At 36.7% G+C, this 25656-nt stretch overlaps 2 protein-coding genes and 1 pseudogene across 2 annotated transcripts; 2 read left to right on the top strand and 1 right to left on the bottom strand.

Annotated features, from left to right (window-relative positions):
* Positions 1 to 10545: 10545 nt before the first annotated feature.
* LOC143634321 (oxysterol-binding protein-related protein 2A-like) lies at positions 10546 to 16911 on the top strand. The gene is made up of 7 exons (XM_077102437.1): positions 10546 to 10966; positions 13239 to 13601; positions 14626 to 14686; positions 14795 to 15300; positions 15814 to 16335; positions 16402 to 16515; positions 16613 to 16911. Exons 1-7 carry the CDS (start codon positions 10556 to 10558, stop codon positions 16787 to 16789), a joined length of 2154 nt encoding a protein of 717 aa, XP_076958552.1. The 5' UTR covers positions 10546 to 10555; the 3' UTR covers positions 16790 to 16911.
* Positions 16834 to 20818, bottom strand: LOC143634322 (protein NRT1/ PTR FAMILY 6.3-like). Its single transcript, XM_077102439.1, has 4 exons — positions 20469 to 20818; positions 20120 to 20337; positions 18833 to 19407; positions 16834 to 17816 (listed from the first exon to the last, which is right to left on the bottom strand). The coding sequence occupies exons 1-4, from the start codon at positions 20590 to 20592 to the stop codon at positions 16982 to 16984; spliced, it is 1752 nt and encodes a 583-aa protein (XP_076958554.1). The 5' UTR covers positions 20593 to 20818; the 3' UTR covers positions 16834 to 16981.
* Positions 20819 to 25064: 4246 nt separating this feature from the next.
* LOC143634320 (14 kDa proline-rich protein DC2.15 pseudogene) lies at positions 25065 to 25551 on the top strand (annotated as a pseudogene).
* Positions 25552 to 25656: the final 105 nt, after the last annotated feature.

Below are 25656 nucleotides of genomic sequence, written 5' to 3'. Positions count from 1 at the left end.
ACCTTTTGCATACATGTTTCACACTTCCCTTTATTAGTTTTGAGCAATATGACAACATTGTATTGACATCAAAATGAAATAAAACGAAGTGAAACATACATGCGCGAGCTTCAAGCTCAAACGCGTTAACGAGTCTTAACTCTAAAACGTCAGGGCCTTAGCCCAATTCTATTACCTTTTGCATACATGTTTCACACTTCCCTTTATTAATTTTGAGCAATATGACAACATTGTATTGACATCAAAATGAAATAAAACGAAGTAAAACATACATGCGCGAGCTTCAAGCTCAAACGCGTTAACGAGTCTTAACTCTAAAACGTCAGGGCCTTAGCCCAATAATGTGAGCCTTAGCTCAAATCACTCACAACATCCATCCTACGTACTGCGCAGCCTAACCATAAAAATACCTAAACACAACTAAGGCAAAGCAAATGCCAAAACATAGTTGTTAAGGTCTCAGGTCGAGGTCGCGCATGAAACTGTAATGGATATCTGAGTAACACATATTGACACGTAAAGGCTAAAAAACTCATAATTCCATGCGCGATAACGTCGCGCAAAAGAGGAATAATGAAAACGCCAAGGCGCGTGTCAACATAATCAAGATATGGCAAAATCACTTACAATATGACAAGGATTAAGTATAATAATTTCATTACAACCTTGTTCTTATTTCAACGTGCAAGCATATCTTATATTCAACAAGCAAAATAAAGAGATGAATGGGGAATGCGCGAGATGCGAAGAAGGGAAAAACAAAATTTCATTCCAAAGCATTGAAATTTACAAGTATACAAGATGAAAAGATACAAACTACAAAATACAAATAAAAAAAAAATGAAGGGCTTCTCAAGTCTCCACGTCGACGTCAGCCTCTTCATAATCCTCATCATCGCCCTCAGCATCTGGCGCAGCCCGCTCCTCGTCATCTCCAAACTGACCATAGTCAAGTTCTTCGTCCTGAATGGAGTCTTCTATCACGACAGTGTCAGGAGCGGATCCTTTGGCCACGCCAGAGCCGCTAGCAACGTCAGCATTCTCCGTGCCATCATCACCGCCACCAGCCCCTTCGCACTCGTCAAGTAATTTCTTTAGCGCGGCGAGATCGGGCTGGTCAGCAAGCGCGGATATCTGCAAATCATAAGGAGAAATATGAGTACAAAAAAGACTTGGAAAATAAGTCAAGGTTATCTCATTAAGGTTAAAATACCTGTGCAAGGATGGGAATGTGAGTATTCAAATACTTCTCCCCCATCGCGGCCATGTCCGCGCAGGCAGCGTCGCTCTGATAAGGGTACTCGGATGGGTTCTTCTTCAACATGCCATATTCATAGCCATCCGTAAACCCTTCAGCTCGACCAACCAAGCGCGCGGCAGCGTTGCAATCCATCACAAGGGCCTGAAACTCGTCTGAGTATTTCATCGCGTAAGCGCAACGAGTCATGCCCTGTGAGATTAGCCATTGGCGATCCTGCGCGAGGCCAGCAACAGACGTCTCGAGGGCAGGAATCTGAGAGTTTAATAACTCAACAGTTTCCTTAGTCTGTTTCAGCTCCTCCTTGTCGGACGCTGCTGCCGCCAAGGTTTCTTCTTTTTCAGCTCGCGCAAGGTCGAGTGCTTCCTGGCTAGACGCTGCCGTCGCCAAGGCTTCGTCTTTTTCGGCCTGCGCGGCCGCCAGCTCCCTCTTCAGGCGCGCAACCTCACTCTCCAGCGATGATTTGTCAGTTATAGCCTGGACAAGAGCTTGGTCACGCGCCTCGGCGTCCAGCTCCAAGTCGCGCACTCTACGCGCGTACTTGGCCGCGTCCGCCTCGGCTGCCTGAAGCTTCTCCCGCGCAGCCTGGAGCTCATGCCCGCGCTTCACAAACGCGGTGTTGGCACTTGCCCTGTTCTCACTGAGCTCTGCTTGGAGCTTCTCAGCTCTCTCTCGAGCATCAGAAAGATGCCAAGCAGATACTTTAGCCTCTTGCTTCGCCTCCGCAATCGCATCACGTACCTTTATGTAATCATCGCGAAGCTCTTGGGAGGCAGCAAAGAAAGCCGACCCAGCAAACAGATGGTCTTTCAGCAAGTCATCGCGAGCGCGGGCCTCCTGAAACCTCCTTTCAGCTGGAGGCACAGAATGAGCCCAGAAGTCCTCACACACACCCATGGATTGAAATGAGCTGTCCTCAGTAATATTCCATCTCGGGCGGTAAATGTGATCGGCTTCCTGCAAACACAAAAAAATTATCTAAGTCATCAAAACACTAAGATGGAAGTCCGCGCAGCGGAGCAAAAACGAACCTATACCTGCGGGGATGAAGCAGAAAAGTCAGCGCCAGGCCCACGAGAAGACTCCGCCACAAAACCTCGTGGCGCGACAGGGCTGGCGCGCCCACTGTCGAGGCCTTCACCTTCAAACTCCTCATCCTCCTCTGAAACAGGCCTCTTCTCCTGCGACCTAGAACCAAAATCAGTCTCGCGAGGAGGGCTGTGCGCAGGAGGAGGTGAGGGAGGTCTCGACGCCGCCAGGTCGGCGCGTAAAACAGCCTCCTGCTCCTTTGTAATCCCGATAAGGGGAGATTCAGCGCTTGCAGGAGCAGGAGCAGAGCCAACGGCGCTGGCACCAGCGCCAGGAGTGCCGCCAGCAGCTTGTACGCCAGCAACGACCTCTATGAAAAATTCAACAAAAAGAAATGGTTCATGAATTGATCTAAAAGAAATAAGTCAGAAAATAAAAGCGCAATACATACCTTGGCGCAACTCCGTTCGCGAGGCAAACATCGCCATGAAGTCCATTCTACCCTTTTTTGAGGGTAAAACGGGGGACTTCGAAGGGACCTCCGGCGCAGACACGGCATCTTGTGGCGCTTGAGGTTGATCCACCAAGGTCGTCGGCTCTACACACATTTGAGTGAGCAAAGATTCATTAGTAATTCTATCAGAATCGCGCTCATAGAACCATAAAAAATAAGCAAAGTATACCTGTAGAAGGCGCAACGCCGCTACCCTTTTCAGCCGCGCGAAGGGAGGTGGTGGTAGCACCATACCTCGTGTGAACAGGAGGTCTGCCCACTTTTTGAGGCAGGAGGACAAGGAAAACTTGGGGGGGAAATCCTGGGTTTTCTCAAATCCCCCCGCCTGAGTAGGAGGATCCTGAGCAACATGGGCAACATCTTTCTTCTGTTTCTTACTGGCCCCTGCGCCAGTTTTCCCCTTAGCTTTACGCTTCAGTTGGGGCGCCTCCTCCTCCTCCTCCTCTTCCGCGAGCTCCAGCTCGTAGTTTTCGAGCGCATCTACAAAACGTGCAATGGAAGTGTTAGCCAAAATTGGTATTATAAAGGCATAAGCATAAATACAAGGACTTACCAGGCGCGTCGCTGTCAAAGACAAATCCCAGATCAACAGGGATGAACATGTCATCAAAGCGATCGGGGAAGCCAACCTCCCCAGCGCCGAGCGCGACGGAGCCACCCTCCATATGCTCATCATAGGCGGCGTGGATATACTCCTTGGTGACTGCACAAAACAAGTCAAATTATATCAGCAAAACGAATTATATTCGCGCGGAAGTAAAGCAATGAGATTAACTTACACAAGCCGTCAACTTGGATAACGGGCTCAGTCGCGCTGTCCGCCCACCGCCTGCTCATACCAACCCCCACCAGCGCCTCCTCACAAATGTTCTTGGCGGGGGATGGTTCAGCGGTCAACTTATTAACCCAGGCGCCAGTTGGGTTCTTGAGGACACCCACATCCGCAGGCGCAAAAGAGATCTCGTGCATGGTCATGCGGATGGGGATCACACCAGCCCTGATGTAAAAAAACCTCTCAGACCAGTCATGAAGGCTCTTGAATGAAACAGTGGAGCACTTCACCTTCTGACTGCGAGGAATAAAAGAGAACCAAGAGTCTTGGATCTTGGGCTTGTAAAAAAACTGAAAGCGCCGAGGGGTGGGCTCCTCGCGCAGAGATTTGCACATGAACTCAAAGTGAGTCATGCGCACGAGTCCAAACGGATGGACTTGGGATATATGAATCCCATAAAACTTAAGCAGCGCACCCACAAACCTTGTCATCGGGAGACGAAGGTTGCAGTGGCTGAAAAAATGGCAATACAAGGATATATAGCCGGCAGGCGGGTCCGCCGCCGTTTGCCCGGCCCCAGGCAACATGCAGCCAAACAGAGGGGGAAAACCCTGAGAGGCGATAAGGCTGTCAAGATCGGCCTGCCTCAGTTTGCAGGGGATTTCATTCCACCTCTTCACGGCCTTGGTCCTCCCTACCTCCTCCGATGAGGCCTCAGCAGCCTTCTTCCCCTTGCCGGTCTTCTTCAATGTAGACATTACTAACGATTTAACACGGCAATGGATGGGGGAGATTGTGTTGTCTGAGCTATCAGACATACAACGGTGAAAACGGACAAACGATGCTTCTGAACAACAGAAATCTGGAAGCAGAAGACACGTAATAGAATGAAAGAAAGAAAAGCTCTGAATAAACAAGAAGATGAAGGATAAAAAACTCTAAGGGCTGGCTTTTATAGGCCCAGGAGAGAGAAATATTGGTGCTGATCGGACTTCACGCGCCCCCACTCGCAGGTGTAAGCCAACGCGAGCGCGACACGTGTCCCTGACACTGTGTGAGGGGACACGAAAAGAAACTTTACAGCTGCAACCAGAGTTCACGCGCCACCACTCGCAGGAACGGACCAACGCGAGCGCGACACGTGTCCCTGACAGCATGTGAGGGGACACGAAAGGCAACTGTAGCACCTCGAGCACACGAAAGGTCTGACACGTCTACATCACTGACCCACGTCAGCAACAACCAACCACGTACAGGGACGATTCGTTTGCAACCAAAAGGATAGAATTTCGCGCAACGATGAACAATAAGAAGAAAAAGACAAACCCCTACTAAAAGAACAAACTGTTAAGTCTAATATCTATCTTGCCTCGCTCGCGCGAGACAAGACACACATTAGACTGGGGGGGCTTGAAGAGGTATGTACCTGCCTCAACACCGAGCAAGGCGGGTCAACCCACAAGATATAGACAAGAGGCTTGAAATCAAGACATTACGAAGGCACAAAGCCAAAACCTATGCGCATGGCGCATATCACACATGCTCAGGCATCATATGCCAAGGCACCACACATGCTCAGGCATCATATGCCCAGGCACACATATGCTCACGCATCACATATGCTCACGCATATCACATATGCGCGTGGCGCATCAGCGCGCGGCGCATATCACATGCTCGTGCATATCACATCTGCGCATGAAACATCTGCGCGTGAGAATAAAGAGAAGACCTCGCGCATCCTCAGGATTGGCGCATATCACACATGCACATAATCAACCTCGTCCTTATCCAAATCAGGATTAGGGCAACCTTGATTGTGCACGTCAGACAACCTTCCAGAAGGTATCTTTTTAAGGAATAAGAATATGCTGATGTCGACAGCTGCCAATGAAAGGTGGACAACTCAGCATAAACCATGTGCTACCACGTGATTATAACCAATGAAAAAGCACCAGGTGTCCCCAAGGACACGTGGCGCAAAGCAATTAGAGGAGGCCAGCAAGGCCCTGATTAGGTCTAAGCCCAATCAGTGGAAACCCTAGCACTATAAATATCACATCCAAGAACACACTGAAACATACAACAACAGAGTATTCAGCTATTAAGCAATACACTCCAGATTCCTTACTCTCACATATTATTATCTTCTCCCACAAATACTTATTCTCACACCGGAGGGTTACCCCAAAGAGGACCCCTCTGTCCCTTTCTGAGGGGTAAGTTTACGGTGCTGTTCATTTTGTAGGTGGAAGAACACAGATCCATCAGATCCAAGAGAAACCATCGGTGAAATAGCATAATCACACCCGAGGAAAGTAGATCGTCTACCAGTGAGTCGATCCACGTTTCTTCAATTTGTATAGCAAATGAAAGGGTACTTGAAGACAATCTAGGAAGGTGCAGATATCCGTCCTGGTGATTCCCCCGAACAATATGTAAAGGGTTCGTTGAATGTTTGGTTCATTTACAGCGTTTTCACTAGTTAATTGGAAAAGGACCGAGGATTTGAGGATGAGTGAAATTTACTTTTTATGCATGTAAAATTGATTTTTGTCTTAAATGTGACACTTAGAAGTAGTTAGCTTCACCTTTTTGACTGGATTATTATTCTTTAGTTGTAATTAAAGGAAGGCTCCCCATATTTGCTGAGGGAATTGAGCACCACACTTTACTAGACACGTGGCAACTGGCAAGGCTATTTTATTTTATTTTTTGTTTCTGTATTTTGATTTTTGATATCTTTTGAAAAATCATCTTTACAGAGTTGGCTTTATATGATTTGATTTATTTTGTTTGCCTAGTTTAAGGACTTATGATTACACCCTTCACAACCACTCTTTTTTTGTTCTTTTTATTCTTTCTAAAGTGTTTATTTTATATTAAGATTTTAAATAGTTTTTTTTTAAATTAAAATTATATATATATATATAATTTTATTAAAACATGTTAAACTTTTATAAAAACTATTAAATATTTATAAAAGTGTTAGTATATTTACATGCTTATACAAGTATTTGTGAACGGATGGAGCCTATGTGGTGCACACCTTTTTTTTCTTTCAAATTTCACATTCACCACAATATATAGGCAAATGATTGAACTCTAACATTTAAAATATTATTTGTTAAATATATAAGAATTTTTCTCCAAAAATATTATCAACTATAGAATTAGTTTAACACCTTTACATAATAATTTAGAAACTATTTTTTAAAACAAGAAGAAAAAAATCTTAAAGACGAATATAAAAACATAAAAAACTAATTGTTTTTATGGCTTGTACTTCTATGCTTCAATTTGTTATACATCTTGACACACTTTATTTTGAACAAAACCTACATTAACAAAGTAAGTATGTTGCAATGATATGTATGCAAAACATTAACCTTAGTAAACTTTTTATAGTTATTTTTATAGAAAACCATTATTATAACTAGTATTTTTTTTTTGTTTAAAGTTAATGGTTTATAGCTCACTTTTTAGAGTATTAGACCATTTAGTTAAATTTATAATTTAATACAGCAATCATTGTTTTTTAATCATGTATTTAAAAAAAAGAGGAAAAAAGAAAAGAAAGAAAGAAAATACATATAACTATTTTGTAGAATAAATGGTAACATTAAATAATTGTTATTTATATTATATCGGCCCCGCACAACCACCAACTTAATGAAAAATGAAATAGTAAGTTTTTCAATTATTATATAAATATTTTATTTATTCCTTTTGATTTTTTATCACAGTGCTTCTTAAAAGCATATGATAAAATATACTGGTGAATTTCGCTCAACAAACTGGTGAAGTTCAAACGCTATTGTTGATCCTTGGATGGATTTTAGATTGTCTAAATTAGGGTATGTGTTTGCCGTACTAAAACTATAGAGTACTTAATCGAGTTTAATATATAACACGTACTTAATCCTTGTGTCGTACGTGACTTATCATATAAGAGATTTGTTCCAAGAAGCAAACTGAATCGTGATTGGATTGTACTATCAAAACGTATACATTGTTACCTTTTTCCTTCTAGAATGTCATTTATAGATTAATTTACAGTTTTATATTTCATATCTAAATGTTAATATGAAATTAATTTAGCTAAAAAATGCATAAATAAAATGTTTGACTGACCGGTTTGATGAAACAAATGTGTTCAAATAAACAGGAAGTTCAATAAAGTTTACAACTAAAAAAAGACGCTTTTAAGTTAATATCACTAAAAGATAGCTTTTAATTTAAAAGATGCTTTTTAAGTTAATATCACTTCAACCAACCAAAAGTGATCTCCAAAGATGACAAAAAATTTAGAAATTTACATGGCTCTCTTCCACTTAAAAGTAAACCTTTTCTCTTTTCCTTTCTAAAAAGTAACATATAAGGAATTTTTATATTACCAAACAATACTAATTAAGTAGTTAGAGTCTTATAATAACAATATTTTTTAATTTATATCATAAAGAACAAAGATGACCTAATAAATAAAGCTAAACCTAGTGATAGAAGGTTTGAGTTATGCACCGGAGATCTAAATTCGATCCCAACTTGTATCACTTTTAGTAGATCATGACAATGAAAGATTTGAGTTAGACCTTATGCAAGATTGTCAGTTCGAATCCCAAACCCACCCGTGTTTTCGTACCGTTATGTGTTAGGCCAGAGAGTTTTGCTCTTTTAGTGGCACGACAGTCAAATGATAGCCAACGATATGTAAAAGATAACATACTCTGGTTAGAGTGAGACAACTGAGACTCTCTCTTAGTTTCCTTGTGTATCTATAATCGAACGATAGTGTGTAAACAAATCCGTATCATCACGTTCCCAATCATTGAAGTTCGATTGTTTAAGGTGTTTTACTAATTTTGTTTGCTGTTTTTTTACAATTTGCTGCGATTTCTATCACATCATAAACCCTAAATACCGCAAACGGAATCTTAGGTCGTTTTCTTTTTTAAATTGCAGTTAATTTCTGAATCATTTTCTGTTTGTAATTACTAATTGTAAACATAATTAGAAATCTGTCCATCGGGGTCTGAATTCGGATTTTGTTTGTGCTGCTATAAACACCTTTTCACTTAAACCAATATGCAGGTAGGTATGTAATATTCTTAATTTTAGATTAATTTTAACCTGGTCAAGCTTTCTAATGAAATATGAAAAGCAAGGTTTTATATGGGTTTATGATTTTTGAAGAATCTGCAAACCCCCTTTGAGTGTTCCTTTTTTTTTAAATTAATGTTCTAATATTAGATGTTGAACTATGCATCAATATACAGCCATATAAATTTCACATCAGACTATAAGTTTTTTTTATCTAATTTCTATTTATGTATTACAGGAAGATTTTATATCTAAAGTTGAGAGCTTGAACATGGTATAACACATGGTTCTATTATCTCAGGTACTCTTATACCTCCTTTATTAGGATGCGAATTTATTATATTTTTGAATTCGTTATCTGTCTGATTTGTTTAGTTTAATCTATTGTTTAACATCTTAATGTTTAGGTAACAACCATTATAATTTGATTAATTACCTGATGTATAATATGGGTATGCCTCTTTTATATTTATGTATTTTTATTTTCATAGGTTTAGCCAATTTTGATTGGTGCGATTAAACGAAAGCCAAATCGTTACTAATAGTTTGGTTCTGGTTTGATTTTATGGTTTAGGTTCCTTTAACGAACTGAATTAAGAAAACTACAGCCTTAACTTTCAACATGTTGTAGATATAACTATACTGTCCCTCTAATTATCTAAAAAATATAGATGCTTTTGTATGTATATTATTCGAAGAATAATAAGTCTTTACCCTGAATAAACATCACTGTTGCATCACTTCAAAAAATAATTATAAACATATATAAGCATATGATTAGAACCCCATTTATTTATAATTTACTGTTAAGAATCGAAATTCAATTAAGATTAGTGTTTTAGAAATAAATGATGCAACCTGTGACTTAGTACTTGATTACATTAGAAGTGCTCACTTGAGATGAAAGATTAGGCGTTAACTAATTGAAATCGGGTCTAATTGACCCGATTACGATATTAACAAAAAAAAGTTACTTTGTGACTTAGTACCTGCGATTTAGTACCCGATTACTAATTGACCTTCCTTTCAAATTTTTGTTAATTTTCTCACCTCTATGTTCTTGATTACTATACTTTCGTTTTTTAAAGGTTATTATGGACAGTCAACTTGATAATGCAAAACAAGTGGTATCCTGAAACCGTTCAAGTAAATTATCGAATTCATTAGTTATTGCATTGTGCTTCAGCAAAACAATTTTCTATACGTCATTATAGTAATATAATTTGAACTAATGTTTTATATATTTTAGTTTCTTGAGTTTAGTTGTGGGTGTTTAACTTGATGATGCAATTGGTAATCTAAATTGGTCTTGAAACCATTCAGGTAAATTGTTGAATTCATTACCTATCAAATTTATTATTAACATACATGCTTTATTGATTGTTGTTTCTACACATCATTATAGTCGCGTATTTTGAACTAACATTTTCATACATAATTGTTTAGCAAACATGAAATGCCCACACTGTAACTTTTATTCCAACTTTGACATTATTGGATGTGAACAAATGCTATGAGATAGAGCAGAAACCCAACGAGAGCCGTGCGCAAAGAAGCAATGAGAGCTCGCCTTTAATGTTCTCCAAGACACTATTAAACATATGATTTTTTTTTTCATAAATATAGTTAAAACATTTATTGAATTCTTTTAGTATTACCAGCATTATGCACTTGATTAATTATGCTTTTATAACTTTTTATTTTTAAATGTAATGTATGTTTGTACTTTTTTTTTAATTTAATAAGCAAATTTGTTTATCATGCCTTTTTGTTATCAAAATTTCAAACGTTTTTGACTCATAAAATTAGACCTGTTAAACCCGTGTACCTAACCTGGTAAACCCGTGTACCTAACATAGTAATAATAATAAATACACACATAATGCGAGTAAAAGAGCTGCATCCGTTATGCTGCATATCCTTAGAAACTCCGGCGGCCGGAGACCACTCGCCGGAGCTACAACGGTCATATTCCGCGGCGGCGGAGGTGAGATTAAAGTTAACGAGATCCGACGTCAATGCCGGCGGAATGACGTCATCTGAATCGTGCTCCGGCAGCCGGAGTTTCGCTGGAGTTTTATACAAGTGGACGAATTACGGCAAGGGATGGAGGTCTCGGTGGATCGTGTTACGTAACGGCGTGCTGACGTACTCGAAGGTGGTTCAGCCGGAGATGATGGCCGGAGATGACGTCAGGTTTATTGGTGATATGGATCGGTGTGGGAGTAGTAGACGGTGTAATAATAATAATAATAAGGGTTATAAATCAACCGTAGGTGGTGTTCATCTTAAGGTAATTAGTTTAGAGGTTTTAGTTTTAAGTTATTAGGAAATGACCGAAATGTCCATATGACCGGTGTAAGGTAAGTTAGTTTTAAGTTATTAATCTTAGAGTCTGTTTAGGATTGAGTTAGAAAACACCTCCTATGTTTGGTGGTCACAAAAATTATTTTTATTTTTTGAAAGGGTTAAAAAACAGTTTTCTAAAAGCCCGAAATCCTGGCTTTTCAAAATTGCCTTTTGAAAAAACTGATAAGGCAATAAGCAGTTTTCAAACTCAATCCTAGTTTATATTTGAATATTTATATATGTTAATGTGAAATCCCATTGGTTTGTTGAATTTTAGTAATTAGTTGATGGGAAATTTGGACAATGGGTTTCGTAGAAGGATGAGATTGTTTTGGCGTTCGACGAGATTATTTTGGCGTCTGACGAGTTTATTTTGGCGTGTGGCGAGATTATTTTGGCGTCTGACGAGCTTTTTTTTGACGTTTGATGAGTTTATTTTAGAATATGGTGAGATTATTTTGGCATGTGACAAGATTTTTTAATGTTTGACGCGTTTATTTTGGCGTCTGATGAGAGTTTTTGACGTTTGACATTTTATTTTGGAATTCGACAAGGTTATTTTGGCGTCTAACAAGATTTTTTGACATTCAACGAGTTTATTTTGGCATTGACAAGATCTTTTTGGCTGCCGACGAGATTATTTTGGCGTTTGTTGAGATTTTTTGATGATTTTATTTTGGCATTTGATTATTGTCATGTCCGTTGAGATTTTTTTGGCCTGGTTATATTTTTTTGACGTCCGACAAGATGCCGCTCAACGAGTTTATTTTGTCATCTTACAAGATTATTTTGGCGCCAAACGAGAGATTTTTGTTTTTTCAAGAGATTCTTTTGGCGTCAGATGAGATTCAAAAAAAAAAAAAACCATCGGCCGGGCAATATAATGACATGTGACAACATCTGGTTGGCTTACAATACCGTCGACTAATGATTAAAAAGTCGATGATCCAAACGGGATTTCGCGTAGACATAGTAAAAAGAAGTCGGTCGAAAGGGTATTTTGGTCATTTCCCCATTCATAATTTACACATCTTTCCCATGCCGCCATGAATATCTAGATATCTAAGCTCATCCCCAGTTGACCAGTCAATGATAAAATACATGTATAAATGTACAATATTAGTATCTAACTATTTATTTAAGTAGGTACACATAGATACTAATATAGAAAATAGTTTCAAATTATCATTATTCATTATTACTGGATTGTTTGTGCGGGGCATATTATAGGGCCACATAGCAGCCTGGCTTTATTTTGTGGTCACTGCTACTACTGCACACTATTTTGTTGTTGAATTAAATCTGTGTGAGAGTTTGCAAGTTTAGATCTTGTCTTTTGGTGAGTTTATATGTTTAATCATCTGTTTCTTTTGATTGATTGATTGATTCATGATTTACATAATATATGCAAGGATATGCAGTACAATGTGTTATATAAAACTGCTATGTTTAATCTGATTTGCTAATTGTTCTTTTTCTCAGTTTTTTTTTCATCTTTTTGTGATCTTAATGCAGTAATCACTTAGATTAGTCTCACTAATTACTTTCAGAAGGTTTACATTAATTTGCATTCTATTTCTAAAAAATAAAAAATTTTGTTGCTTGCAGCAAGAATCTTGTATAGTTTAGATTCATTTGCAGAGGATAGATATAGGAAAATTGTTCGTCTTTTGTGATTCGTACTAGTGTTCTTGTGTTTGATAAACGAAAGAAAAGAAAGGAAAGAGAATTAACGAGAGAAAAGAAAGTGAGGGAAAAGGAAAGATATAATTTAATTTCATGTTCCGTTCGAACAATAGGAAAAGAAATTAAAGATTGTTGCCCGTTTGCCTGCCACTTTATTGTAATCGTTTTTGAATTTATGTATTTTGAAAGAAGTATTTAATGAGTTAAAAAAATTTTGTAAAAAAAAATTAAAAGATTTTTGAAGGAAGTTAGGAGGGAAAATTATTAAAAATTTTCCTTTTTTTTTCTTTCAACCTCCATTTTTTTCCACTTGCCTTCTTAAAAAGGACTCGGGAATACGGATAATCACTCAGATTAGTCTGATTAATTACATTTAAAAGTGTTACATCAATCAGCAGTCCATTTTAAAAGTTTTTTGTTACTTGAAGCAAGTATCTTGCATAGTTTAGAACTTTAAAGCAATTCTTTTGCTTGGAGGTGTTCTTGCTAACTTAAAATGTTGCTGAAGTGTTGTAATTATTATTGAACAGGTGTCGTCATTTCGCGAGAGTATATCAGATGATAAAAGATTTTACATATTTACAGCAACAAAGACACTTCATCTGAGAACTAGTTCAAAGAAAGAGAGGGTTGCCTGGATTGAAGCATTGGCATCAACCAAAAATCTATTCACTTTAAGACAATTAAACGATAAGCCGTCTGTTGTTGTACCGACTGACATATCGTTATCAACTGAACGCCTAAAGAAACGCCTACTCGAAGAAGGTATCAATGAGGTACTTGTAAAGGACTGTGAGCAGATCATGCTCTTGGAGTTTTCTGTCATACAAGAACAAATTAAACTTCTTTGTGAAGAGCGTTCGAGTTTGCTCGACAAGTTGAGACAGTTAGAGGTATGTTAATGTTAATATGAAGCGTTAATTATGTGCGTTACTTCAAATGATATCTGCAAGTTGGACCAGTAGGTTAATGTGAACAAAGTTTCTGGATATTATCAGAACTGCAACTTTTAACATCCTAAAAGTGTGTAAAAATTGAAGGCCCACCCATGTGATTGTAGTGATCTTATTACTTTTCTAGCAATCAATAATTCACCAAGAGCCTATTTGTACCTTGTTAGATTATAGTAGCATGTCATATGCTCAGTTGTTCCATATTGACATATATATGTTCAAGACCAAGATTCAAGTACCAAATTATTATATTTTTACAATCTTTACGGTTCTTGCTAAAACTCGTGATTTTGTAAATCGTGATAAGGGTTTGTTAGAAACAACTATTGGTAAACTAGTTTAGGTTCCATTTTTAGTTAAATACTTAGTTATTGAATCAACACTAGTTAATAAATTTTATTTAAAGACAGTTCCTGAATATGTACAAGGTAGAATAAGGAAGTTAAATATTGTCAATGAAGCACATTGATCAGCAACTGCTGGTGTTCTTTCTTGTTACCTGATCACCTCGGTTGTTGTATACAGTTTACCTGTATTTGATCATTATATATATATATATAGGGTTGGTATCATTTAAGAACTCTTAATAACCAAACAATTTTTTACATTTTTTTTATATATTAACATTATTTAAGAGTAGTTTTATCATATTTTATATAAAAAAATTATTTTATTACATATAATAGTCACAATTTATATATGTCTAAAATTTATGTACTAACAAATTTACATATGTGTAAAAAAAAACATAGATATGTATAAAAACTAATTTTTCAAAATTGTAATCGTAAATATAGATATAAAACATGATAAAACTACACTCAAATAATATTAACATACAAATTTTTTTATAAAAAACGTTAGTTTTCAAGGGTTTCTTCAAGTTCTTAAATAATTTAAGAGTTCTGTAATATCCTATATATATATATATATTATCAAGCAAGTATCTTTTTTTATGTATCAGGCTGCTAATATTGAAGGCGAACAAGAGGAATTTTCAGACCTGCGCGGTGCAAAATATAGTGGTATGCTGTATAAGTGTATATACATACGTTATAAATTACAATCATGTTATGAACTTATGATATCAAGTTATCAACATGATGTGGTTTTGCATGTTGTAATAATTTCAGAATGGAGTACAACCGAATCATCTGATGACATTGAGAAACAAGAGCTTGAAGACTGTTCAGAAGATGAGGATACATACTTCTATGACACGCACGATTGTTTTCCCGAATTAAACATTCAACCCGATCAAATGGCCGAGTGTGAACTTTTAAGGAGAAAGAAGCTTCCCGATCCCGCTGAGAAAGAAAAGGGTGTTAGTTTATGGTCTCTGATCAAAGACAATGTTGGAAAAGATCTCACGCGCGTATGTCTTCCCGTTTATTTTAATGAGCCTATATCCTCTCTTCAAAAGTGCTTTGAAGACCTTGAATACTCGTACCTTCTAGACCGAGCTTACCACCATGGCAAACAAGGAAACAGTCTCCAAAGAATGTTAAATGTAGCTGCTTTCGCGGTTTCTGGTTACGCGTCTTCAGAAGGACGACACTGCAAACCGTTCAACCCATTGTTAGGCGAAACTTATGAAGCTGATTACCCCGAAAGAGGAGTTCGTTTCTTCTCCGAAAAGGTATGTTGGCCTTTAAGTTAAAGTGGCAAATGTGACCCATTAGGTTGAATGGGTTGTATTAAAATGTATACAATGGGTCAGAATGGGTCAAACTAAAAATAAATGACTAAAACGGGTTGACATTTCTCGGGTTTTTTTTTAATGGAACGAGAAAAACGGAGGAAGCTTTTTAATATTTTTACCTTTTAAGTTTTTGATTTATATTTCGAGTTATAATTTTTTAATTATTTTTTTTGAATTTTTTGGTGAGGGGTTTTGAAATGGGTCAAAATGGGTTGAGATTTCAGAAACCCGTCACCAAAAAATGCAAAAAAAATATTTAAAAAATTATAACTTGAAATATAAATCAAAAACTTAAAAAGTAAAAAATACTAAAAAGTTTCCTCTGTTTTTCTTGTTCCATATATAATAATAAAAAAAAAACTCGAGAAAGTTCAACCCGTTTTGACCCGTTTCAATCATTTTCTTTTTTTTTAGTTTGACCCATTCTGACCCGTTATGTTCCTTTTACAGGTTAGTCACCACCCGACTCTAATCGCGTGCCACTCTGAAGGTAAAGGGTGGAAATTCTGGGGTGACAGCAACATCCGAACGAAGTTCTGGGGTCGATCAATTCAGCTCGACCCGCTTGGTGTTCTTACGTTAGAGTTTGACGACGGTGAGGTTTTCCAGTGGAGCAAGGTGACAACCAGCATTTATAACCTTATTTTGGGTAAAGTTTACTGTGATCATCACGGAACGATGCATATACGCGGTAACCGAGAATACTCGTGCAAACTTAAGTTCAAAGAACAGTCTATTCTTGAACGGAATCCCCGACAGGTGCACGGGTTTGTTGAAGATGTTAGTGGGAAAAAACACTCAACGTTATTCGGGAAGTGGGATGATAGCATGTATTACATAAATGGAGTTAAACAAAAGGATGCAAGTGATGCAAAACTGTTGTGGCAGAGGACTATGACTCCTGTTAATCTCACTCGATACAATTTAACGTCGTTTGCTATCACATTAAACGAGTTGACTCCGGGATTGAAGGTAGTATTGATTGAAAAAATGCATATTATGTTTACATTGTTCTGATTATTGTTGGTGTTTGTTAAGGAGAAGCTTCCACCTACCGATTCACGACTCAGGCCGGACCAACGCCATTTGGAGAACGGAGAGTATGACATGGCGAACGCTGAAAAGCTACGTCTCGAGACCCGACAGAGAATGGTAACAATAATAATAATCTCCACAGCTAAACTTAATTATCAATACATAGTAGTATCCTAAAATTAATATTTACCATTCTTTGCTTTAAACTTTGCAGTCAAGAAAGTTACAAGAAAACGGATGGAAAGCGCGATGGTTTGAAAAAGACGGCGAGAGCGGGACCTACCGCTACGTAGGCGGATACTGGGAGAAACGAGAGGCCAGTAACTGGGACGGTTGTCTGGACATATTTGGTGAATTTAGTGAACAAATGAATGATTCAAGCAGCAGATGATGAGCCAACTAAAACAACCTTCCATGTATGTTAGATTTAAATAGTGCATATGATTTGGTATTAAATTTTGATAAATGGTGGGAAAAAATAGAAAATCATAAATCATGTTAATTAGCTATATGAGTTATAAAAGTTATTTAAATAAAAATAAAGATTAATTGTTCATCATCATCTTGTGGTTACACAAATAACTTACTGACTAGAAAGCCTATGCTCTCTATAAACATACCATCTTGCTCCTAATAGATATAACACAATGTTCAAAACACTTAAACCAGCAAGCAGCCAGTAAAAGTTATAAAGCTTCCCCTGGTTCAAATTATCAGCTATCCACGGGTCCTGGTCACCGGTCACCTTGTGCACGACGGTCACCAACAACGAGCTAAAAAAGAACCCCAACGACAACGTGGTTAAGAACATCCCGGTGCTCATAGTCTTCATCCCTTTAGGACACTCTCTTAAAAAGAAATCAAGCTGACCAATGTAAGTAAACGCCTCACCCGACCCCACAAAGAAAAACTGTGGAACCAACCAAAACACACTAAGTGGGACCACCTTCGACGGGTCGTTAACCAACCCGTGAGACCGAGCCGTATGCAAGCGTTTGATCTCGGTTAACGCAGCGGAAACCATAGCTAGTGTGGATAACACTAGCCCGATGCCAATGCGTTGAAGAGGGGTTAGCCCTTGCGGGTGTTTAAGGTACCGTTTTGCGAGTGGGATAATGACACGGTCGTACACCGGGACTGTTAACAGAATGCTGCCGACGAAGAACACTGTTAAGGAAGCCGGAGGGATTTGAAATGATTTCCCGATGTGGCGGTCCATGGTAGTCGCTTGCGACACCGAGAAAGTTGTCATTTGTGCATATATTGTCCAAAACATTATTGTGGTTGCCCAAATTGGTGCCATTGTGATCACCATCTTCACTTCTTCCACATCTGTTAATGTAGAAAGACTCCATTTGTTTACCTTCAAATTTTCACCAAAGTTTTCATTATTCTTGATTGCCCCCTTGTCAAGAAAACTACAAACATAGAAACAAACATATAATAATAATCATGATTAACTAATTACAATACTAACAGAGTAACAGTTTACTACAAGGTATTTAGGGGTGTAAATGAGTCGAGCTGTTCACGAGTTATTTAAGCTCGAATCAATAAAAAGCTTGAAAGAATCGAGCTTTTTCGAGCTCGAGTCGACCCCAAGCCTTAAAATAAAGTTCGTCTAGTAATCAAGCCCGAGCTCAAGACTTGTATGCACTATGCAAAGCTCGTTTAGGCTTGTCGAGTTGTCGAGCGTTAACGAGCCTTGCGTATTTATAAGTTTTACCTCTTTTGAACTTTTATGTATTAATTTCACGATACACAGCCGAGACCGACACAAGCTACGACTCGTTTAAGGTTTATCTCAAAAGACATCAAAATAAAAAAAAAGTATATTAATTAATTAATCATTAATAAACGAGTCGAACCCAAGCTTGAAAAAATAACGAGCTCTAGTTAGTCAAAACAGGCCGAGCTCGGCTCATTTACACCCTGACAAACAGTCAAAACTAGAGGTGCACAAAAAAACCGGTTTTGGACCGGTTTTAGGAAAACCGAACTGAATCAGTTTGGGTTAAAACTGGTTTCACCCAAACCGACCCAAACCGCCAGTTTTAGGACTGGTTCCCCTTAAGATATACCAAACCGGTTTTAAAACTGAACCGGTTTGAGAAAAACCGGTTTAGAAACCGAACCGACGTGACCAGGCCGGCCTATCTTGCTTCTAAACCGGTTTATAAACCGAACCGGTTTGAGTCAAACCGGTTTCGACTAGCCGTTGACCAAACCGATTCGATTTATAAACCGGTTTTGTACACCTCTAGTCAAAACACAACAGTCCAAGATTCAGATCCAAAACCACTGTCAACAACAGTCTGGTCCAATTTAAGTTCTCGTGATATCCAACAGACACCCCATTTGTTTGGATGTGTATTTTATAACATAACAACACATTTATTAAAACAAATTAATAACACAAGATAATGTGACTTACATAAACTGTTTGCTATGGGGCAACTTCTCCTTAACTTTCCCAACATCTTCGGTAATAATAATAACATCATCCACATCGAATAAAACCGACGAATCCGACGGTATCGCCAAATGCCGTTTCCTCCACGCCGCAACAAAAACCGACGCTACTTGAGTTAAAGGACTACCCGCTAGTTTCTTGAACCGGTACCGTTTGGTCCCCGACAAGAACACAACCAACCCGACCCCAATTGAACACGCGACAATCCCGTACCCCCATCGTCGCCCGAGGTTATCCTGTATGTATACTAGAACCGTAACCGCAGCTAGTGACCCGATACTTATGAAGAAAAAGAACCAGTTAAAAAATGTAGTCATTTGGGCCTTTTCTGCCTTGTTTGTCTCGTCGAATTGGTCTGACCCGAAACCTGACACGCTGGATTTGAGACCTCCGGTTCCTAGAGCGGTTAGGTACAATGCGGCATATAGTACGGCTAGCTGGAAACCGGTGGCTGGAACGCATGTACCCGGAGCTTGGGTGCATTTTGGTGGTTGTAAACTTGGAATGGCGGTTGAGACCGTTAAGATTGCAACACCCTATAATCATCAAATAAATAATAATCAAACATAACGTTTTTAGTTTAATGAAATAAAAGCAAACAGACAATAAGCTGCACTGTTATATATAAACTACAACGATCAACTAAATAGTAATTAACATAACGGTTTTATTCTATAGATTATTTCCTTTTTCTTTTACTATCGTAATTTAAGGAAATAAAAGGCGAACACGCAATTAGCTTTGTTGCCATATACAAACCAATAGTTATCATATAAATAATATTATTCTATGAAAACTTTCTTTTTCTTCTCTTATCGTAATTTAAGGAAATAAAAGGCCAACAGACAATAAGTTGTGCCGATATCTATAAACTAAAAATACTGATCGTTGCTTGAACAATAGCGAAATGTTTTTATTCTACAGAATATTTTTATTACTATCGTAATTTAAGGAAATAAACGGAAACACACAATTATCCGCGCCACCATGTATAAACTAAATACATAAACTAACAAGTATCAAATAAATAATATTAATATTCTATCCAATTTTTCCACTTTTATCGTAATTTAAGGAAATAAAAGGAAACACACAATTATCTACGCCATCATATATAAACTAATAATTATAAGATAAATAATATTTTTGTATGGAATCTTTCTATTTTCTCCTATCCTAACTTAAGAAAACAAACGTTAAAACAATTAACAAGCTGCGCCACTAAATAAAAACACAAAATACACTGACCGTTGCTTGAACAGCGGTGAATATAGCAATGGTAAGATAGCGGCCGAGAAAGGTGTCGGCGACGAAACCGCCAAGGAGACATAACATAAACGAGGTACCCATGAAGTTAGTAACGTCATTAGCCGCGTGAACGTTTCCTAAATGCATAGTACCGGTTAAGTATGTCACCAAGTTAACGGCGATCCCTAACGTCGTTAGCCTTTCACATGCCTCCACCCCTATATATATATATCAAATCACATGGTCATAACTCATAATATTATTATTATAACTTATAACTTATAATAACATTATTATTATTATTATTATTATTCATATAATATAAGGATATAAAGTGTCACCGGTGGACCTAATATCATGGCGGCGCTAGTCCAACCGCCGGTGGAGGAACGGGCAGCGGGCAGGCCTTTGTAGTCACAAGCATCGGGCAGGGTTGCAACAACCTGGGATTCATCAGGTTCGGAGAGAACCATGATTTGGTTTTCCTTAAAATAATATGTTTGTGTTGTGTTTTTAGTGATGTGATTGAAGAGTAACAAAGACTTTGGTTTGAAGGCAGTTGAGAGTATTTATAGTGAGGCAAGACCAAGACCAAGACCGACTTTATCATTTATAGCCACCAACATAACACATTTCGAAGTATATAAACTTTTTAAAATGTCTTTTTACCATACGGATAAAATTATTATTATAGTGATAAATATTTTATCAGTTATCGTATTAAATTCTATAAATACATCATAATTACTATTTTCTGTTACATTAGATTTTTGTAAATATATAAAAAAAAATACTATTTTCTCTCTAAACTATATGAATATTATTATTTTTAGAATGAAGACTTTTTGTATTTCGGCTACCGAGCTCACCAAATTCAGAGAGCCCTGGTGCCTCACTCTGGTCAGGCAACGTTAATACTTTTATTTCACATCATCTCTACTTTTATGTTTTGTAATAATCAAACTCTTTTATGGTTGGTTATTTTCTATTTTCGAACGTACTATTAAAATCAGTGAAGACTATTTAAAATAATATTAAAAGTATATGTTATTATTATATCGTTAAGTATATACAATTTTTTTATAAGAAAAAATTATTCAAAAAGTGCATTAATAGTTTATATATACAACTTGATTGAATTACCTTATTGTAAGTAAAGAATACACTATAGTAAATAAATTTCTATAAATTGTGTATAACATACATTAAATATAATGTTTTTAAAATAATATAAATCTAAAATTAAATGTGATGTACAAGTTTTAGTGGTATGGTGTTCACATTTTCGAACTGAAAATGGTGGGGTCAAATTCTTTCCAAACTGAAATAAATTTGTTGTTCGGAAAAAAAAAAAAAAGATGTACAAGTTGCTACAACTCATTATTGCAACTGGAACAAGGTGAACAAAAAGAAAAAAAAAACGTTAACCTCCTTGGCGTGACCACCTTGCCAGATACCCACATGTCCATACGTGCTTTTCTCCAAATGTAAGGTTGCTTCAATGTAGCAAAAGTTTAACTCCTTGTCATGTCATCCAAATGTTCCACTCCTTAAAAATTAAGCGTATATAGATCAATCGACTTCACGTAAGTCAATTTTTTTTTTTTGCTTTCACAATTTGATTTTTAGATCAGTTTTGTATTGTTTGAATCCTTAGCTAAGATATTGTGTTATGTTTAAGTTGTTTATTTACATAGATCAATCTAAATTGTTTTCACAAATTTATTTTTGTGTTACTAATCGCCAGTCAACTTCATTAAGAGCTAAATGAGTTTCAAAGAATTAAACACAAGAATTAATGGCATGGTTTGACCATGAATCAACCGTATCATGTCGAGGCAAATTAATGAAGTTCAACTTTGAATTTTTAAGTCAACGACGATTCTACACATCTTCCGGTATACAAGACACATCAACATAATGATATAATGATATGTGTTTTTCTTAGAACACGTTTTCAATTTGGAGAGTCACGTTGTCCCACTCTGGCCACACTATATATCTTAATCAGACTCATGCCGCCTTCAGAGTTTGGCTTACACGTTTCCCGAAAAACCAAATGGCCAAAGAAAATAGACGGAAATCCAGATTAGAAAATAGATAGAGACTTAGACTAATTTTTCATAATTTCATTCATAATCCTAACACATAAGAACTAGTGTTTTATATAGCCAAAATACATAACCGACCCACTACTTAATAACTATCACCACTACTCCACTAAATAACACAAATAAATAAAATATAATAAACATGACATGCATGTATTTAAAGTAGGCACATAACAAACTGAAATCTCATAAATTAACCAAGCTATAACCGATCACTCTATCGGTTCATTGATCTGACCGGTCCAACAATCCGGATAACTTAATAAATTATATAACTTTTGTTGAGAGTACAAAAAATTCAAACAGTTAAAGAAAATGCAACAAAATTGTAACACTCGTATATATTTAAACTTAGTATTTTACCGCGTTAATTAGTCCTAATTATGTTATATAACGATCATACAAAAGTATGATTTCAACCTTGTGCAAACTTAAGTACTCTTCAAAAACCTTTATCTAAAACCAATAGTATAGTACTACTTTGAAACATAATAGGTTTAGTTTGACATTTACCTAACCTTCCATTAATGACGTTTTACCTTAAATTATATGATTTAACAATTACATAGCAATGCTAAGTGAGATTACATGTTAATAAACACAAGTAATAAACCCAAGCCCAAATCTTAACATCAGAAAACTCACCATCAATGTACAATACGCCAGACCACCGCTTTAATTTGATTCGTGTATGGCCATCGTACTCCTTGGGCATACAAACTTACCGTGCTTCGTATGGTACCCTCTTGGGCGTACTATATTGATTCCCTTAAAAGGTTTTTGGGCTATTATCCTTTTTAATCACCATTTCAACATAAGTAAACTATTGGCATTACAATCTGACTCAAATACAACAAAATATATCTTCTGTAACTCTTTGATCATCATTAACATCTAACTTTGAGTCACATAACAGTGATTCCATTAATCGCTTGTAATTAGTGATCATATAACATACCACTTACGCTATTGTGATTCATGTTTTTTTAATCATCACATACTCTATTGTGATTCTCCTCTTTATCACATACACCATTGTGATTCATTATTCTCTAATTATGAGAATTCAAACAACATATAGCACAAAATGCACCAAATTCTTATGTAATTTAACAAGCAATCTCATACACATTATAATCAACGCAATTGATCACATTCAACTAAACCGCTTAACGGAGTTACATATACTCACATACTTACACTCATGTAATAATCTCCTTTGCCCGTAGGATCATGTTTCTTGATTTACTTTTCTAATTCATTGTGTTTTTGAAGTCCACATACTTTATGTCAAATATGCCAGTATTTTGCATAAAACTCATTCACATGGATCATTTCAACTGATTATATTTATACCCTAAACCAACCTCCAATATACATATTATAAGGTGTCAATATATATTTAATACATATGGCTGGTTTTGAGTCCCTTATATTAATCCTTGACCCATTGACTCTTGGATGGCTAATATATGGGTTCACTCATAATTGTTATAAAACTTAGTTAAAACTTGTAAGGCTCATTTAGCTATATGAGTTAACACGTTCCAAGTTTAAATTTAGCCATTTAGAATACCTTAACAACGATTAACTTATTAATTATATGTCATAATAAGAAAAATAAATAACACTTCCATAAAAATAAAAACTCATCATTCAAGTTCTTAACCACCCTCCTATTAGTTATCACTTTTCAACAATATATAACTCTAGGGTTTTTTTCTTTTAATATGTCAAGGAAATGTTATAGGCTTAAAAATTCAAGTAAATCAATGTTCGTGAATATTGTTATGAAGACAAATTGAATGGACCCAAATTTATGTGCACAAGAAACAAAAAGAACAAAACCAAACAGAATTATTCGGTGTGAATAAAAGAAATTAAACCATGGAGAATTGAGATGACAGTTGACTTATTATTTTGGACACAATCCCGCAATTTGAGATACCTCAATATTGTCCTGCTTGAATATACTATAAAATTATATAACTACCTCAAATTATACTGAGAACATAGGAGGCATATATGGCTGACATGAGTTAAACTTATTTGTGACCAATGGCCAGTGATCAAGATAGTTTTCTTTCAAGTTAACATCCAAACATTTGGCCATCTTTTAGTTACATCTTTTGTTGCTTCATATGCACAAATGATATATATGCACTCTGAAGAGACTGCAAGTTAGTATACTGCCAATTACACAAAAGAAAACATAGGCAGTTTATTCGGTTTAACAATAACGATAATAATAATAATAATAATAATAATAATAATAATAATAATAATAATAATAATAATAATAATAAAACAAACTAAAATAATCTTGAATGATTGAATTCTACATCAACCAAAAAATGTAAATAAATCCATATGCCACACATGTAATATCTCGCATAAGTTGGGGAGGAGAACGAAACATTCTTTATAAGCAGGATGGCACTTCATCTCGACTAAACATGTAATATCATGGTGCGGTTACGATGGACTATTAAAACATGTTAAGCGGTAACTATTTATGCCGGACTATTAAAACACGTTAAATGGTAACTACTAAAAGTATACATGGTAAATCCAGAGAATAATTTTTTAAGCGTTTTGATATTGAATTTTTTTTGTTCCTATCATAATTGGTGAAATAATTAACAATCACAATTAATCTAGCACTTAGATATAACAAGTTAATAATTACCATAGATATGTAACTAGAAAAAAATACTATACAAAAACACGGCAAGTAACCATTTACATGCAGAAGTGTACCTTTCAAAGCCAGCAAATTTGAACCACACATCAAGATTTTGCACCTATATAAACCCTTCAATTCCCATGCTCTACATTCACAAATCATTACACTCTCTTATATATAGTCACCACTGTTTACAAATGGCTTCAAAGAGCAATGCTTCACAAGTTCTCTTTCTAGCTATGAATCTGCTCTTTTTTGCCATGGTGAGTGGCTGTGGGACTTGCGGTAGCCCAATCACCCCGAAGCCAAAACCGCAGCCTAAGCCAAATAAGGCTACATGCCCTAAAGACACCTTGAAACTAGGGGTGTGTGCCAATCTGCTTGGTGGGTTGGTTGGAGTTGAAGTGGGTTCACCACCCGTAAAACCATGTTGCGCCCTCATCCAAGGCCTTGCTGACCTCGAGGCTGCGGTTTGCCTATGTACCGCCATCAAAGCTAATGTTTTGGGGATCAATCTGAATGTTCCTGTGTCTCTTAGCCTGCTTCTTAATGCTTGTGGCAAGAAAGTCCCAAGTGGCTTCAAGTGTGCCTAAGTTAACCAGGATAATATAATATGTGGTTTCTTAATATATTGTTATACATGTGTGCTTTAAGTTACTGATATTGTACTTTCACACTTTATTAATTGTTAAATCCTGGTTTATATATCTTTGTAGCGTTTGTGAGAAATAAAAGACATT

The sequence above is a fragment of the Bidens hawaiensis genome, unplaced genomic scaffold (genome assembly GCF_021521415.1).
Source record: "Bidens hawaiensis isolate Kalapana, Puna unplaced genomic scaffold, B.hawaiensis_p1.1 tig00007041_1, whole genome shotgun sequence".
Classification (NCBI taxonomy): Eukaryota; Viridiplantae; Streptophyta; class Magnoliopsida; order Asterales; family Asteraceae; genus Bidens; species Bidens hawaiensis.
This window is presented reverse-complemented; position numbering and strand designations above follow the sequence as displayed.